At 29.6% G+C, this 16,697-nt stretch overlaps 2 protein-coding genes across 3 annotated transcripts in view; one reads left to right on the plus strand and one right to left on the minus strand.

Moving 5' to 3' along the window:
* Positions 1-3,687: 3,687 nt before the first annotated feature.
* Positions 3,688-8,573, minus strand: LOC107443848 (lysine-specific demethylase 3). Its single transcript, XM_016057853.5, has one exon. The coding sequence runs from the start codon at positions 8,200-8,202 to the stop codon at positions 4,237-4,239; it is 3,966 nt and encodes a 1,321-aa protein (XP_015913339.3). The 5' UTR covers positions 8,203-8,573; the 3' UTR covers positions 3,688-4,236.
* A 259-nt stretch (positions 8,574-8,832) lies between these two features.
* The window catches only part of LOC107443838 (EF-hand calcium-binding domain-containing protein 6), a 43,052-nt gene continuing 35,187 nt past the window's right edge, over positions 8,833-16,697 (plus strand). For both annotated transcript variants that reach the window (XM_016057839.4, XM_016057840.4), the window contains exons 1-6: positions 8,833-9,000; positions 9,449-9,542; positions 11,960-12,025; positions 12,145-12,210; positions 12,319-12,384; positions 15,280-15,342. In XM_016057839.4, coding sequence (XP_015913325.3) covers positions 9,452-9,542; positions 11,960-12,025; positions 12,145-12,210; positions 12,319-12,384; positions 15,280-15,342 — 352 coding nt within the window. In that variant the 5' untranslated portion in view covers positions 8,833-9,000; positions 9,449-9,451. The remainder of the gene's footprint in view (positions 9,001-9,448; positions 9,543-11,959; positions 12,026-12,144; positions 12,211-12,318; positions 12,385-15,279; positions 15,343-16,697) is intronic.

Below are 16,697 nucleotides of genomic sequence, written 5' to 3' on the forward strand. Positions count from 1 at the left end.
ATATATTAAAAATTTTATTAACATTTATATTAAATTTTTTCTTTTATTTTTACTGAAAGATATATTTTAAGCAAAATTGCAAAGCACACATTAAATGAAAGATAAAACACAAAAATAAAAATCTGCTATACATCTTAAATAAAATTAAGATCTGAAAAAAACAAAACAATATATAATGGTAATAAAATATAAACATAAAATAGCAATTTAAAACACTCTTTTTGGGGGTATTCAATATGTTTCGTTTTATGAACTTTACATATTAAAGAGCTTTAAATTGTATCTTTACTTCATGTTTTAACCGAAATGCCCACTTTCTTTGAGACAAATTCAGAAACACCTTTCAAGTGAAGATCATTATTTATAGCAGGAAAGCACAACCATTTTTGGGCCACAAAAACTATAAAATACAGTCATGAGCCAACATTAACATAATGCTGTAATTATACATAAGCAAAGAATACTCGAGTTTTATTTGAAAGTTATGTGAATAATTAATCTTTTGCTCCTGTGCAGATAATAAAAATAACTAATGTGAAGAAATTTAAACAATTATACTTATTAGATTACAGAAGAAAATTATAGTACATTATGTAAGCATTGGCATACAACAAAAAGATACTTAAATTTGCATTCATCCTAAAAGTTAGTATTAAAAACTTTTACTATTACTTAAAAAAAAAATTTTGTTACTAATACAGCAACAGATTAATGTGATGACAGTTGCTAGAATTTTTAAATTTTTTTTTATTCATCTTATCTATAGTGCGGCTTTGAGGAGAACTCCTCTAGACTAAAAGTCTGGGGCTGCCTGCTGCTATGGTGACAAGCGAGAGCACATTTCTAATGGGGGTGAAATGGAGGAATGATGGTGTCGATTGGTTTACTGAAGCTGACCTATGCAAAGATCAAGACAAAATTATTCACCCCACACCCCTATTCGAATTGACTTTCCCTCGTAACCATGGTACCCGCCACGACGCGAGACTGATGTCTGGAGGAGTTCTCCTGAAAGCCGCACTATACTTCGTAATTTTCTTTTTTTCTCTTTTAGTTTATTTATAAATTTATATTGCAAACTCTGAACCAATTGCTTAAATAGAACTTTTATAGTGAAACTGAAATGGTCACATTCTGATACTTTGAGAAAGGCTGTAAACGAGATCAGTAACGTTCTGTTGCTCTTTTTCGTTACATTTTTATTAATATTTTAGACATTCATGGACCAAGTTAAAATGCTTTTGGGGCCACTTTTGGTCCGCAGGCCATTGGTTATGCATGCTTGATCTATAAATAGTCCTTCAACCAATTAAGAAAAGAGCATGTGCAAAAACTACTGCTAAAAATGAAGAAAGATGTTAAAATTCTAAGTAATTTTTTTGGTTGAAAGCAAATATATTAAAAACTTTATTAATATGTTCATTCAATAGTATTTTTACAGAAAGACACTCAAGCAAAATTTCATTGCACACATTAATAGAAACATAATTAAATTAAAAGACATAACTTCTTTAAAGAACTAACTACGCATTAAGTAATATACATATTATATGTTTGTGAGTTACATATTTACATTGAGTTTTATAATGCAGAAAAAAGCTAGTCAAATGCTAACATTAAAGATGAAGACAGAAAATTACATTTAATGAACGTAGATCACATTTCTGCTTCTCTTGAATATAAAATACATGATAAAAAATTTTTCAAAGTAATATTTAATATAATCACAAAAAGCTTATCAATTATAAAGAGGAAAGAATTGCATGAATTTAGAAAGTTAAACAAAGTAAAAAGAGAACAAATTATGCTGCATAAACATGTACTATAATTTGAGTTCCTTAATAAAGGAACTAGGGGGTGGTAATAATACATAGATAATTAATTATAAAAAAATTTTCTTCCATCAGATAAATTTTTTATTTCTTAACTCGCTTTTAGCGTAGTTGAATTAAAATCGAAATTTTATTATTCGAAAAAGTAAAAAAAGTTATTTTTTTTAAGTAAAAAAACCCCCCATAAATAATAGAATTAGGTAATTACATAATATATGTTTTTAAAATGAGGATATAACATTAAGAGTAAGAAAACAATGCAGATTTAAAAAAACTGCTTTCAAATTTATTTTTCTTATTTGTCTGAAATATAAAGGGCAGTTTCTAGAGCTCACTAATTATTGAGGGAGGCCATATGCTTACCATCCACTAATGGTTTTGAAAACTTCTCCCATACCACCAAACTATCAGAGTCATGCTGATTTTATTCTATAAGATTGTCTCAAATCTGAGTTATTGACAAAGAGCATTCTTGTTTATGTAAGAAATAAAATGTTTACATAAGAACTTTACATGATTATATTAAAATGGTAAAATGCAAATTTTACTTTTATACTTATATTTTTAGATTTTATGGCTTTTACATCACAAGTACATAGGATACATATATTTATTTATTATTATTTACTGGTACAGTTTTTCAATAAAAACCAAACACAATTTAATACTCTCAATATTATATGGATATTATGGAACAATTTCTTAACTGTGTACAAGTTGTTACTTGATGACTTTTAAATCCTTTACTCTCTTGTTTTGATATTCACCAAATTTAAATTTCATTAAAAATTATATTCATAAAAATTAAGTATAGTAAACATAATGTATTTTCAAAAAAAGTTCCTTTGAAGTTTGAAAAAGTCTACCACATGGCTGGATTCTATAAGAAATTAATATTTTTGGTACATGTTTCTGCTGCACATATACATCGAATGGAATACATACCCATTACATCATAATATCTGTAATACTGGCAAAAATTCTGAGAAAAAAATACATTGAAACTAATAAAATACTACCTACAGAATATTAAAAAAGATGGGAAAAAAAACAGGAAAAAAGTTTGAATAAGGTTTGCATAATTTATCAATAATTACTAATAGATTGATAATCCAATGGGCTGCAAGTAATTTTATCAAAAAAATAAATAAATAAAAAATGTATCGAAAGAAATTAAATAAATAAATGTTTATTTTTTTGCATTTAACATGCATGAAAACTTGTTGAGTACTATTAAAAGTAAAGTTCAATCTTGTATCATAATGTTAACCAGAATAGCAATTTTAATAGAGTCTCAGATGAACTTTAATTCAACCATTTGACCTCCAGATGAATTTTATTTGAACCATTTAAAAACCCTTAAATTCTTCCATTTTTATTAAGAAAAGCAATTACTTGAGTTTAATACTTTAATAGGTTTACAGAAGATTAGAACGTTATTATGATTAAAGATGCAGCAATATCAAATATTAATCAATTATTTGAATGTAACTGGTTTCTTCAAATTTAAAGAACACAACTGCATTTTACGTAATAATTGAATATTTATTTAACATATTGGCTCAAAGTAGAACCATAAAGTCAATATTGTTTTATTTTAGCTTGTATACTTGAAAAAAAAAATCATCCCCAACAGCATAAAATTTATATTAAAAGTCTACAATCTAGTTTGCTTTGAAGATATAAAGATTTTTTACACATGTCTACAATGCTTTTTTTTAATACATATTTTTTTGTTGTTTATATTAACGTAAACATTTTAAAAAAAATAGTAGACACATACACAAGGCAGCAAACATAAATATAGATAGAATTACAAATCAGCAGTTGGTAGGTATAATGATAATTAAAAAAATTTTCTTAAACATAATGTTTCAAAACGTATTTTTCTCAAGAAAATAAGTAAAATATTTTAGACAAAAATAACATTCATTTCATTAAATACAATTGCCTAAAAAAAATAAGAAAGATATCAGTATGTTAGTTAGAATTATGTTCTGTACTTTCTGGTTAATTATGGGCTTGACTTAACAAAATTCTTAGTTTTATTGCATTAAAAAATAATTCTGGAATATTATTTGAAATGAAAAAAGTGAATCTTTATCTTAACACATAACAACCAAACAAATAATTAAACAATAAACTCAGAATGAACACCTTCACTTAAATAACTTTACAATGCTATGTACAGAGCTTCTTTTATACATAACAAAATTTACAACTTTTGTTTACCAATGCAACTATTTTGCTTATGTACAGATTTTTATAATAAACTGGCCTGAGCATTCCGCGTTTCAGGGTCAGTAAATAAATGAGAAAGTGCATCTTTTACTACATGATAGATAATGTTTTTTATCTGCAACTTATCTTCATTAATATGAGTGTCCGATAATTGTACAGATTTTTACAATAAACTGGCTTGAGCACTCTGCGCTTCAGGGTCAGTAAGTAAATGAGAAAGTGCATCTTTCACTACATGATAAATAATGTTTTTTATCTGCAACTTATCTTCATGATTAGTATGAGTGTCAGATAATTGTCGAAATTCTTGAGTTAATTTAAAGCAATGAGCAATATTTTCTGGAGAAACAAAGTCCTCAGCAACTTTCACACAGCTATGTAAATTACGCACTTGATGAGGTGCCCCAGCAGGTATAAAAACAGCATCTCCGAGACACTGTGCAATAGCATAACCTTCAACACCATACTCTCGATACAGTTTCAATCGAAGTTCAGAATCTATATACCAGCTCTGATCGTGAATTGGATCATGATTTGGTTCAAGTTTTTCACCCCTTTCAATGGCTACTTTGTTCAGCATTTGTCGAATTTTATCAGCATCCCTAGCATTGTATATATGCCAAAGTGCTCCGGGTTTGCAATTTTTTCCTCTGACTCTCGCTCTCATCAAAGAATCACATCCTCCCTCATCAATGGCTTTTAAAGCCTCTTGAACATGGATTTGAGAATTGTCATCTGATGGAATTCCAACATAAACCATTACATTAACGGCATCACTAACATCTAAATGAAGATTCGTGGTTCCTTTAGTAGGGAATAAAGCAGAACCATAAGCATTATACATTTTAGGTCCAAGATCAGGTCTTACAAAAGAAGATGGTAATCGGCCAGCCAAATTAAGGATTCCATCTCTATGCGTGTATTCTGGTAGAGGTAATCCTTTCATCAAATTTTCAAATCTGGTAGGCAGTTTTTCACTAAAATCTTCTCCGGGAGGCCAATCTTTCAATTTGAGAAGTAAAGGTTCATCATTTTCATCGGTTAGACGTTTCCTCAGATTTTCAAAACCTTCCCAGAATTTCTTCATAGGCAAATTTTTTATAATGTTTCCAGTTTTACAATCAACCAAGTCATTTTTTACTTCACCAAAATCACGAGAAAAACCATCTGGAGTCCATAAATCCATGTCCAGATTTTCATCCACGCTTTTGACTAATATTGGCTGACCACGTTTCCACTGTTCTTGGAACAAGGTCAGATTTTCTGGATGAGTAGCCTGATGAAGAAATAGGAGTCTTCCATTACAAAACCAAGAATGAGGCACACTTGGAAAAGCTATTTTGCTCTCTATTTTTGTGTAAATACGAATAGGTAGAGGATCTCGTCCACTCTTTTGTTGGGGATAACGCTGGCTGAAATGTTTTGCAGAAAATTTTTCTGAATTCTCTTTTTCTTCATTGTTCTGCATACTTTTTACACTTGCAATAATATCGTCTAAAGAGAAGTTAGATAACTCGTTATCAGACTCTGATGGAGGGGAATCATGTATTAGTTCTGCACCTCTTAGCATAATAAGATCCTCAAAGCTATTAAAATAATCATCCGATATTCTTGAATTTCTATTCGGATTTTCATTCATAATGCTTGAATTGTCTAACCACCTCAAAGCTGATCCACTAACTTCAACATCCAGTTCATCATAGTTTTCAGGCTTAGAAAGACTTTTCTCTGGCATTGATGTTTGAATTCTTTCAGGGTTGAAAGAACTACTCACATGGCACATTAGTTGCTTAACGATTCCAGTTGAAACTAAATTATCAGCAGGAGATTCTTGAGGTTTGGTACATTTGCAATAAGATGGAATATTCCATTTTTCCCTCGCTTTATGCAACCAGTCTCTCATCATCCATAATGCAGTACCAGGTATGATTTGTGCCATCACCAGGCTATCTTGCCTATGAGGGGTTCGCATGGTACATAATAACCATTTGAATTCATCTCTATCTTTAGGTTGTTCATCATCATCGTAAGAAGCCACTTCTCCCTGTTTGCGCACCTTATAGCAATCAATACAAACTGCAAGTCCACACTGAGGGCAGACCCAATGTATGTTAAAAATGGTTGTCGAACACACATCACACATTTCTCTCACACCTTGAACGACACGCTTCCACGTTATTAATTGCTGCAATCCAATATGCAAATTGAGTGCTTCTCTTTCTTGCCCAACTAGATCACAAAACTGATCACCAATATGTTCTAACAGAGATTTTGCAGTCTCAATATTTAAATCCTTGGGAGGCTTTAGAAACTGAGGAAACCATAAACTAAGATGTTCAGCTGCAGCATCATTAGGATTTGAAAACCCAGCACTGGAAATCATGCCACTCTTATTGTAGCACAATTTACGATATTCCATGAAGCGGCAATATGAATTATACATTCTTTTACTGCTTTTATAAATGGCAAGTCTACATTCTCTGCATTTTGCAAGCTTTGGTGCAACATCAAAGCAGAAAGAGTTTTGCAAAAAAGGAACTTGAGGCTTGATATTTAATATATTGAAAGTCTCTGTGTCTGGTTTTGACTCCGATTTATTTTCCGGTATTATTTTACGAGGGCGGCCTCGCCCTGGCCTGCGAATATTGCTTGGTGGTGGAGCTATGATTTTTTTCTTCCTACCCAACTTTTTCTTCACTATAATCTTCGAACGAAGGGATCCTTTTAATTTATTTTCCACTTTTGAACTTGCCTCTTTTGTTCCAGAATTTTCAGGTTTAACTACATCTGAACTTTTATCTTCATTAATATCTTTATTACTAATCATATTGTTAATAAGATCAATATCATTCTTAATATCCTCTAATTTTTCTTCTATCTTCTTAGTGTTTTCAGAGTTCTCTGTTACGGTGTTTTGAAGTTCAGAATCAATATTTTTGTTTTTATCCTCAGGAACTTGCTCAGATTCTTTTTCATTTACAACAGTTTCTTTAAATTTACTTTCTTCAACAAATTCATCATTTACGTGAACATTACTCTTACTTATCCTCCTTTTGCTAGTATTATCAGCAGGTTCCTCTTTAATGTTTTTATAATCGCTTAAACTTCTCCTTGTACGACGCTCAAGTTTTACAACAACTTTATCTTCTTCTTCCTCTTGATAATTAATATGACCACTACTATTATTTCGTAAGCTTCGTCTTCCGGAACTCGATGCCCTATTAATCGCAGGCTGCGTATTCGACTGACTCGGTGTAATACGGCTTTGCCGCATAGGTATAACCCTTTTCTCAATTTTTTGCCTCTCCAAGCGTTTTTTAATTCTGTGTATTTTTAAATGTCGTTTATGACTAGGCGTGAAAATAAGTGCTTTACGACTTTTTTTGTGTTTTAAATGTCTGTGATTACCTTTAGTACTAGATTTATGTCCTATTTTTTTCAAAGGTGCTGAAGACTTTGTTTTCTTTTTGCTTTTTCTCGGATTTTCTGAGTCTGATGATGATGAAGAACCATTTACCACATTCTTTTTAAGTCCGGACATTCTTTGTAATTTCCTAAGCATTTCTCCTTTAAGCCGTGCACTACGGCTAGGAAGACTGCTCACAGTAGAAACATGATCATCCTCACTGTCTGAATCAATTGTTATCAAAATAGGCTCACTTTTGGCTTTTTTCCCTTCTGATTCTAATGTATAATTACTACTAGTACTACCAGGGCCTTTCCAAGCTTGCCGATTATAAAATCTTCGCCTTCTTGAACGAGTCGCAAAAGAAGGGGGATTTATATCCGACATAACAGAATTAACATCATCTGAGAAGTGATCAGATTTAATTGATGATTCTTCTTTTAGTTCTTGCTTAGCATTGTTGCTTTTACTAGTACTAACAGTTTCTGCGATCTCAACGTCACTATAAGTTTTTTCGATATTTTTTCTGTTGGAACGACGTTTCTTTTTGGATGATTTACATTTAGATTTGTGTGGTTTTGATTGAGAACGTGGAGGATTAGGTTTTCTTTTCACATCAGACTCATCGTTCCAACTAGAATCATCCGAATCGGCATCGTTCGACTGCACGGATAAACTATTGCCCTCCGAAAGTACATCATCATCATTGCGAGGATGTGACATTTCGAGTGAAAATAGAAACAAAAAGAAAGAAAACGGTTTACTGTAACTGGTGACTAACGTCAAACTTAGTTTTGGCTGTAGTTATGAATGAAGAATCATGACACACATTAGATAAACACACCAATAGTTAATATTTTTCTCTTTCTGTTGCATATTTTAGATCATTTTAATAATGAAGGCTTTTTAAAATAAAGTAAACACAATTTTTTATTTTACATCTAAGCAGGTCAATACAAGTACAATCCTAAGCACAACAATAACAATAATTGACTGCTCTGCTGCCACCTCTCAACTGCATAGTTTGATTCGATATCATACTTTCATATCACATCGAAAAATTATCTTCGTGATGAAACAAAATGGTAAATAACGTTTGTTAGGTTTTCTTATTACTTTTTAAAAAAAAAAAAAGTTAAAAAAGAATTAAATATAATTTATAAGATTGCATCTGGCAATGTTTTGTTTTAAACAAATAGTTACATCTAAACGGTTTAAACCGTTTTAGTTCATAAATCTGAGCAGTTAATATCTATTACATACGAAAAGATGTACGAAGGAAACTTAAAAATTATGATGAGTTTTTATTTTTTGGTTCACCTTTCAGAAGTAACGTTCGAAAGTTTCGTTTTCCTCGCGGATTTGTTGATGTTGGAAAATTTAAACTAGTTTAAATCAAAGATAACTTATTTTCATTATTAGAATTGAGAATTTGATTTTAGTCTTTAAAATCTGATGTTTTTGCCTATTTTTATGAACTAAATTTTTATTTTAAGTGCACTATTTTAAAAACTGTATTAGGTACGAATAATAATTAATTTATATTGAACCTCCTCATTTTCTAAGAAAGTTCACAAAATAAATAATGCTATAAAAGATTTTTCATTAAACCGTGCTGTTTTTTTAGTAACTACATAGAAAAGAAAAAGACGATTTTGTATTTCAGTTATTCTACAATAGAAAAATAAAAACGTTTTAATGTTAAGTCTTATTTAAATATAAACTGCTTTTGGTATAAAATGTTAAGAATAAATTCTATTTCAAGCTTTCCTACATTTTCTCTTGTGATTCTGTCGCGTAACTACCACTATAAATATTAAATACCAATTCACTAGTATATAAGACATGTTAACTTGATTCTATCATGATGAACCTTTTGATAGATGAAGGTTGACATAGTCTAAGATTAATTCCCCCACAATTCTTTAAAAAAATGCATAAATTGTATGTTACTTTTCTTTCTCCCTAGAAAATGGATTGTTGCTGTCAACAGCCAATATATTCATCAAGAGAGGATGATAAAATTTCAGAGGAAAATGTCTGCTCTTCTCAGTTGGAAGCAGGTAATTAAACTTGAATTTCCTCATTTCAGAAAATATAGTCTATTTTTATAAATTTATGTGTTTTTTTATAGCTAATTTAAAAAAATTCAATAATACTTAAACAATCATAAAGCAATAATTACAATTCTTTATCTCATTATGTCTAAAATTATTTTTAACTGTGCTGATTAATTTTAAGTGAATCAGAACCTTTTCAATCAAAATTATAAAATATTTTAAAATTTATGTTTCTTCTAAAAGTTATGATATTAATCAAGCAGTGGCAGGGGAGAAACTGAAATAGAAAAATGAATAAGAAAAATTAATAGTGATCAAAGAGTAGTAAAAACTTCTATTCTCTGCCAGGCAAGACAGTAAGATGTTTATTTCCTTTCAATCGAATGTAAGTTTGTACAGGCAAAGGCACTAGCTATGCGATTTCAGTTGCTGTCTACTGATAGGAAGTTATCTTCTAAATTTAAGTTACTTAAAAATTAATTTGATTTTTAAAATTATTACACTTTGTCTTTTATTTATTGTATGTGATATTGTTATTACATGTATGATATATATGTGTGTGTATATATCTTCTTCTTCTTGGACACTACAGCCTATGGCAGGCCATGCCAATAAGTTTTTGCCATTTTGATCTATTCTGTGCCATGACCTTCCAGTTAGTTATTCCCATTATCTTTAGGTCCCTCTCAATGCATCCAGCCACCTAGTCGATGAACGACCCCTTTTTCTTGTACCTTCTGGTTTAAAAAAAGTTACTTTTTTTTGCAGGGCTTTGGTCTTCAGGTGTATACGCGCACACACACGCATATATATATACGCAAAAAGGTGTAAAAAAAAGTTTTGAAATGGTCAAATATTTTGAGAAGTATACATCAGATTGAAAAAGTGAAAATAGTAATTAATTTTTTTTTAAAGGAAAGGAAAAATTTGTCTTTATTCATTAAAAAGAAAGTTCAAATTATCTTTTACCCAATTTTATTAATTTTTTTAAAATCTCTGAGAAAACGTTGCATGAAATTATTATGAATTATCATTAATTTTTTATGTTTTGTTTCAGTTGAAAAACATTATGCTATAATGTTTTTTCATCTTAAAGACCTTTTATCTAGAAAAATCTATTTTCGACCGTTGCCAAAGTCCCGAAGATTCTAGATACAGGACTTGAATATTTCAGAATATTAGTCAATAATGTTTAGAAAATTTACGAAATTTGAAGTGGCTTATAATTGAATCAACTAACTTTGAAAAATTCCAGGAGGACATTTTTAGCAGAAATACTTTTTTATCAAGTATCAGCTATTGTCAGTAGATATCGTGAAGCGTACATACAAAACATAAAATAATCGTTGAAAACGGAATGCCTAAATATGAAATTTTTAGAATAAACACTTTTTTGTGCTGGACGATTTAAAGGGAATAGTATAATTTTTAAATCTTCTAGCTTGCATAGGTTTAGGTAAAGGACAATGCATAAACAAAGAGAAAAAATACACTATCTAATGAATTCTGCATCAGAATCAGATTCTCCGTAAAGTTCAGCAAATTCCTTTCCAGTCATCAGAATGCCGGATGTAATACATTGTCCTTACTTCCGATGTCTTCATTTTCTCTTGTGTCTTCATACCCTAAATCAGTGATCCCCAACCCCCGGTCCGCTGCTCAAATGGTGCCGGGCCGCCCATTTTATTAAAACTAAATTTAAATTCTAGATTTATACCCCAAATTAAAAATATCTGTGTTCAATTAAAATTTTATTTATTTAAAAAAAGGGACCCCCGAAGGTAGTGACATTAATTATTTAATGTTCGTAATGTATCATTGTCTCCTATTACCCCCAGATGAACCCAACTCATTGCAAAGAGACATGCTCATTGTTCACATTGATTTAAAGTTCTAGTAAGTTAAAATGTTAAATCACTTTGTGCTTATTTTTTGGTATTATTGTATTTTATTTTAAAGGCATGTTTAAATACAATTAAATTAAATTAATAAATCAAAATAATCTAGAATATAATCAATCAATTCCCCCCTCTTCCATCGGGCCGCAGTAAAATTGTCAAACGTTGACAGGTCCGCTTTGATAAAAGGTTGGGGAACACTGCCCTAAATGATCTTCACTCTCGTCCATATTGTTACTGATGCAACATTTTTTTAAAAGTCTAATTTATTTTATTTTTTATATTCGTCGTTGAACAGCCTACCCAATTTTTGGGTTTACGACTTCTAGTGTTCAACTTGCGTAGCCTTGTAATTTTGAACCCAATCCGGAAGACAAGGGAACTCCTGGATCAAGTATTGGGAGAAATTTGGCTTCGTGGCGGCCTTCTTGCAGTCCGTATTTTCAAGAGTATACTGCATTTAGCCTTTTTTTCTGAATAAGATGAAAACTGCTAAGATTTTTTTCTTCTTTTTTTCTATAGAAGTGGCTTGCTGTAGTACAGATGAAGAAAACTGTTGTAATAGACCTGCTTTTACATCTCAAATAGGTAAGAACATTGTCTAATAGTTTTTTAATAAAATAGGAAATTAAATATTTCTAACCTTAAAATTAATTTTTAGTGTTTCAATAAGTTATGAATTTTTAACCCTTCCTTGTTTACAATAGAAGAGACATACTGTGATGCAGTTGATGAGGAAGATTGTCACAAATCTGCTGTTCAGTCTCAAATAGGTTGGTGATTACATTTTTGTAATGAGTTGAAATTGTTTTCTCTTTTTATATCTTGCTAATTGCTTTGCTAATTTTTATTTTTAACCATTTTGTCCTTATTTAAAACAGAAGCAACATGCTGCAATGCGACTGATGGAAACTGTCATAACAGGTCTGCTGTTCAGTCTCAAGTAGGTAAGCTATTAAATCTGTAGTGTAGTGTGTTAAAATTATTATTTTTTTAAAGTATTTTACTGCTAAATTTTGATGTTTCTTTTTCTCCCTTATTTACAAAAGAAGAAATATGTTCCATTGCGGTTGATGAAAATTGTGATAACATATCAGCTGTTAAATCTCAAATACGTAGGAAATAAAACATTTTTTAAGGGAAAAAAATTTGTTATTATGTAGGTTTTGAATTCTGAAGATTTAATATGTCTTATTAAGTCTTTCCTGTCATGTTTGATATGTGTCACAATTAGGAAGTTATTTGTAAAATTTAACTATTCACAATGGTACTTATTGTAATTAGGAAATTATTAAGTTATAGATGTTAGAAGAGTCATTAATACACTTAATAACCATGGTAAGATACTTAACCTTAACAGTTATTTTAGGCACGTGAGTAAAATAAAAGTGGAATTGTAGTGAAAAGTGGAATTTAGTAGTAAGTACTATTGCTGATTGTTTGGCATAAATCACCTGATTTGTCATTATGAACCAGTTGGTCTACTGTGATACTTAATATTATAAACTAGTGGGCTGCGCCCCCTGCTCGTTAATGCTCGCGAACCCCCGAAAATTGCTACGCAATCTTATATGGTTTGCTTCGCAAACCAAGCTCGCTTCTAACTTAGGTGCATTGCGAATGCACAAAATTCTTAGAATTCAAAACAATCATTCAAAGCCATATAAAAACTTTTTTTTAAAAAAAAATTACATATTTTTAGTAAATACTAAATCATTAAAATAAATTTGAATTCAAATAAATGACATGTAATTCGTTAAACCTATTAGAAATGTGCTATAGTATAAAATCTTAAGATAAAATAAATAATCTTAAGATAAAATTTCTAAAACTGATATCTTTTTAAAAAGGTTAAAATTTTGGCTAGCACGCTTCTTTTGATTATACTTCAAAAGTGTAACAGCACGACTGAGACTCATTTTTCAATGAATAACTAAAAACAATAATAAAACAAATAAATTCATGATATAAATCTAAAATCGTCAAATAAATTCGTGAAAAAAAGCGCTTTCGACAAAATACTAAAATAGAAATCTATCGACAAAGACTACTCACTTCTACCTAGCTTAATGGTATGAGATTGCAGCAGCTGAATTGTTATTTCAGTTTCCGTTTTTAAAAGCGCTATATGTTGAGCCACTTCAGCTAGATTTGGCATGTGACATTTTTAACGGCAATCATTGGTCGATTTTCTAGCGTTGCCATTTGGGGAGTTGTAATGAGGCTTTTTTTTGTCGCCGTGTAAGAGAAATATATATATAGATAATATCATGCATGCATATTATATGCATTCATACTATATAATATACATACTGTGATAGATACATATTTTCATATACTCATAATATTTGTGACAAATCTAATAAAATGAAAACAATACTTCTCACCCCTTCGTATCCAAAAATTGTCAATGTCAGAAGAAGCTGTTCAAAAGCAAATTAACAAGGACCGAAATAGAAAAAACTATTTATTTCTCTGCAAAATTTATTTAAATTTGCAAAGCACCATTGTGGGCTAAATCTAAATGAACAAAATTTAATGTTTTAAATCTGATACAATTATGTTTAAATAACATCGGAATCAAGTAGAATTGTTGTTTTTAATAGCAAAAATTATTTAACCATTTAAGTTTCAATATAATTCAAAGTAAATTAAATTGGCCTTTGAATAAATTACAAATTAAGTTTAGAGTTAGTGCAGTGGGTTAGGCAGCTAAAAATAAAAATTTTTCAAATTGATTAATAATACTTAAATCATTACCTCTAATAATAAATTTAAGTAATTCCAAAAGTAACATTTATACTCCTGTAATTTAAAAAGTAAAATTCAATATGAAATAAATACTTATAATCAAAAATATTAATTATATTTATATTATTTTGGTTAGTTTTACTTTCTGAAATTCAAAAAAATGCTATTATTTATCATTTCGCCCAATTATTTTCAGGCACGACACATATTTTATAAATCTCATCATCAATTGTTAAATCAAAATAATTAAAATTTGAATCATATGGATTTATTATCAGGCATTTCTCTTTATAAAAATTAGCTAACATTTTCCTAGATCATAAATAAGATTGAATATTTCCTCAATTATCCACAGGACCAAATCTCTTTGATAAAATTATTCAACCATTTTTAATAGGACGACAAATTTTAGTTTTCACAGAAACTCATTTGTTTATGACTATGTTAGCAAAGGGAATAAACTCTTTTTTAATGAGGGAAACTATTTGTAACCTATCCTGGTAATGATCTAAATGAAAAGAGGTGCAAATGTTAATTTGTTTTTCTGACACTGAAATGTAAATGACTGACAGATTATTGTCACCAATGAATTTTAAATAAAAATTATTTGATTAGTTAAATTGAAAGCCATTTAGTACTGCTTGAATATTTCAAGTCATGTGAAAGAATATATAAACTTAAAGTGGAGACCCTATGAAAAGAACTGAGGTAAATGAGTAGGAACTGAGGTCATTATTTTGCTTTTATTTTTAATTTGAAAAGAATCTTATTAAAACTTAAAATAAGAAAGGTAAATATTATAAGTAAATTGCAACAGTATACATCAACACTTTTTAATTGCAATTTTTTGGAGTAAGTTATAGACACTAAAATGACACTATCTAGAGTAAAACTTTATTTCTAAAGTTTTCAATCAATATTCCCAAAATTTTCATGAATAAATTGGGTTTTTTTGTGTGTTATTAAAAAAACATTCTTTTAACCCTCTGAGCAAAACATTTAGCATTTAAAGTCTTGTTTAATGTGAATTATAGTAATTTTTTTCTTCTTTTCTTTACTTTAATTTATCTATTTTATTTTGCTCTTCCTAGAACCTGAATGTGAGTGCCATGAAGAAGAAGATGGGAAACCTATTCCTTCTCCATGTGAAATAGGTATACTTTTATCATAAGCATAGTGTCGGGGTTGGGAAAAATATGGAAGCACTTCTATATGAACTCTATGTAAGCAATCTTTCTTTTAGCAGCAAATGTTTTGGAAGGCTTTCTGTGGCAAAACTGTTTGCACAATCTGTAAGAGATGCTTGAAGCTTTTAGAAATGGTGTCCTTTTTAGGTGTGCAAAATTTGCATCAAACAAAATAAGTGTAGGAGGTTAAACACTTTTTTTTTCTTTTTATAAGACCACTATAATTTTAAAAGCATTCTTTTATAAATATTGCAATCCTATGGAATTATTTCAGAATTGCTGGTATTAAAGCTAAAAAAAGTTATCAACTTCATCTCGTCATTTTGATCAATCCGAATTTGGCATGGATAACTCTGTAGCTCTACAGTTGCATTCATGCGGCCCACAGAGCAACATGCATGGTATTTTTTTACTGCAAGTTCAGCAATGTATAAATCTCAGACTAATTATAAATTCCTTCATTTCATTATAATCCCTATACAATTTTTAACAAATATGTTCGTGATTACAAGTTTCTATGCCAAAATAGAGGAGGTATAAGTTCGCACAAAATTTTTTTATATCCAGATAGTTTTGTTTTATAGCAGCAAATAACTTCAGCATGTTTTAAGCTTGAAGTTTATGTTCTGATTTGTTTCAAGCCTAAATGTTTATGTAAATTTCCAGATAATTTTTCAATATTTGGATAATTATTACTATTAAAATCCATTAATATACGAAATATAATATTTTTTACTACTTACGTTTTGTTGGGATGTTTTGTTATAATATGTTCCAAACTATTTTTTTTATTGCCTTATCAAATAAAAATTTGGAAGATGAAGAACAACTTGCATTGCAAAAAAGGCATAACAGTGGCAGATACTTAAAAATACTTAGTAAAAATTGTATTGTGCATATTTATATCTATCTATATATATGTATCTATATATAAATGTATATCTATATATGTGTGTGTCCTTAAAAAAACCTTGTGTTCCCTCAAAAATTTCTTTTAAGCTACATCTATGTACTTAATTATTTAGTCAGTAAAAAGTATAAATCTTATTTCAGATTACCATACAATTATAATCAGTTGTCCCCTGGACTAGCAGTCAATGTAAATGGATAATATGCAATGTATTAATATTTTAATGAATTGGAATTTAAAGAATTTCGCTCACCACTATATAAAAACAATTCAAACAAATGTATAAAAAATAATAAGATAAGTTAATGTTCATATTCTTAAATTAGTATAAAATTTTACAAAAATTCTATCTGTTTTAGAATTTTCAGCTTTAGTTTATTATCACAATGAAGGAAATATTTCACCAAAACCT

The sequence above is a fragment of the Parasteatoda tepidariorum genome, chromosome 9 (assembly GCF_982258835.1).
Source record: "Parasteatoda tepidariorum strain Cologne lab strain chromosome 9, Ptep-v5.0, whole genome shotgun sequence".
NCBI lineage: Eukaryota > Metazoa > Arthropoda > Arachnida > Araneae > Theridiidae > Parasteatoda > Parasteatoda tepidariorum.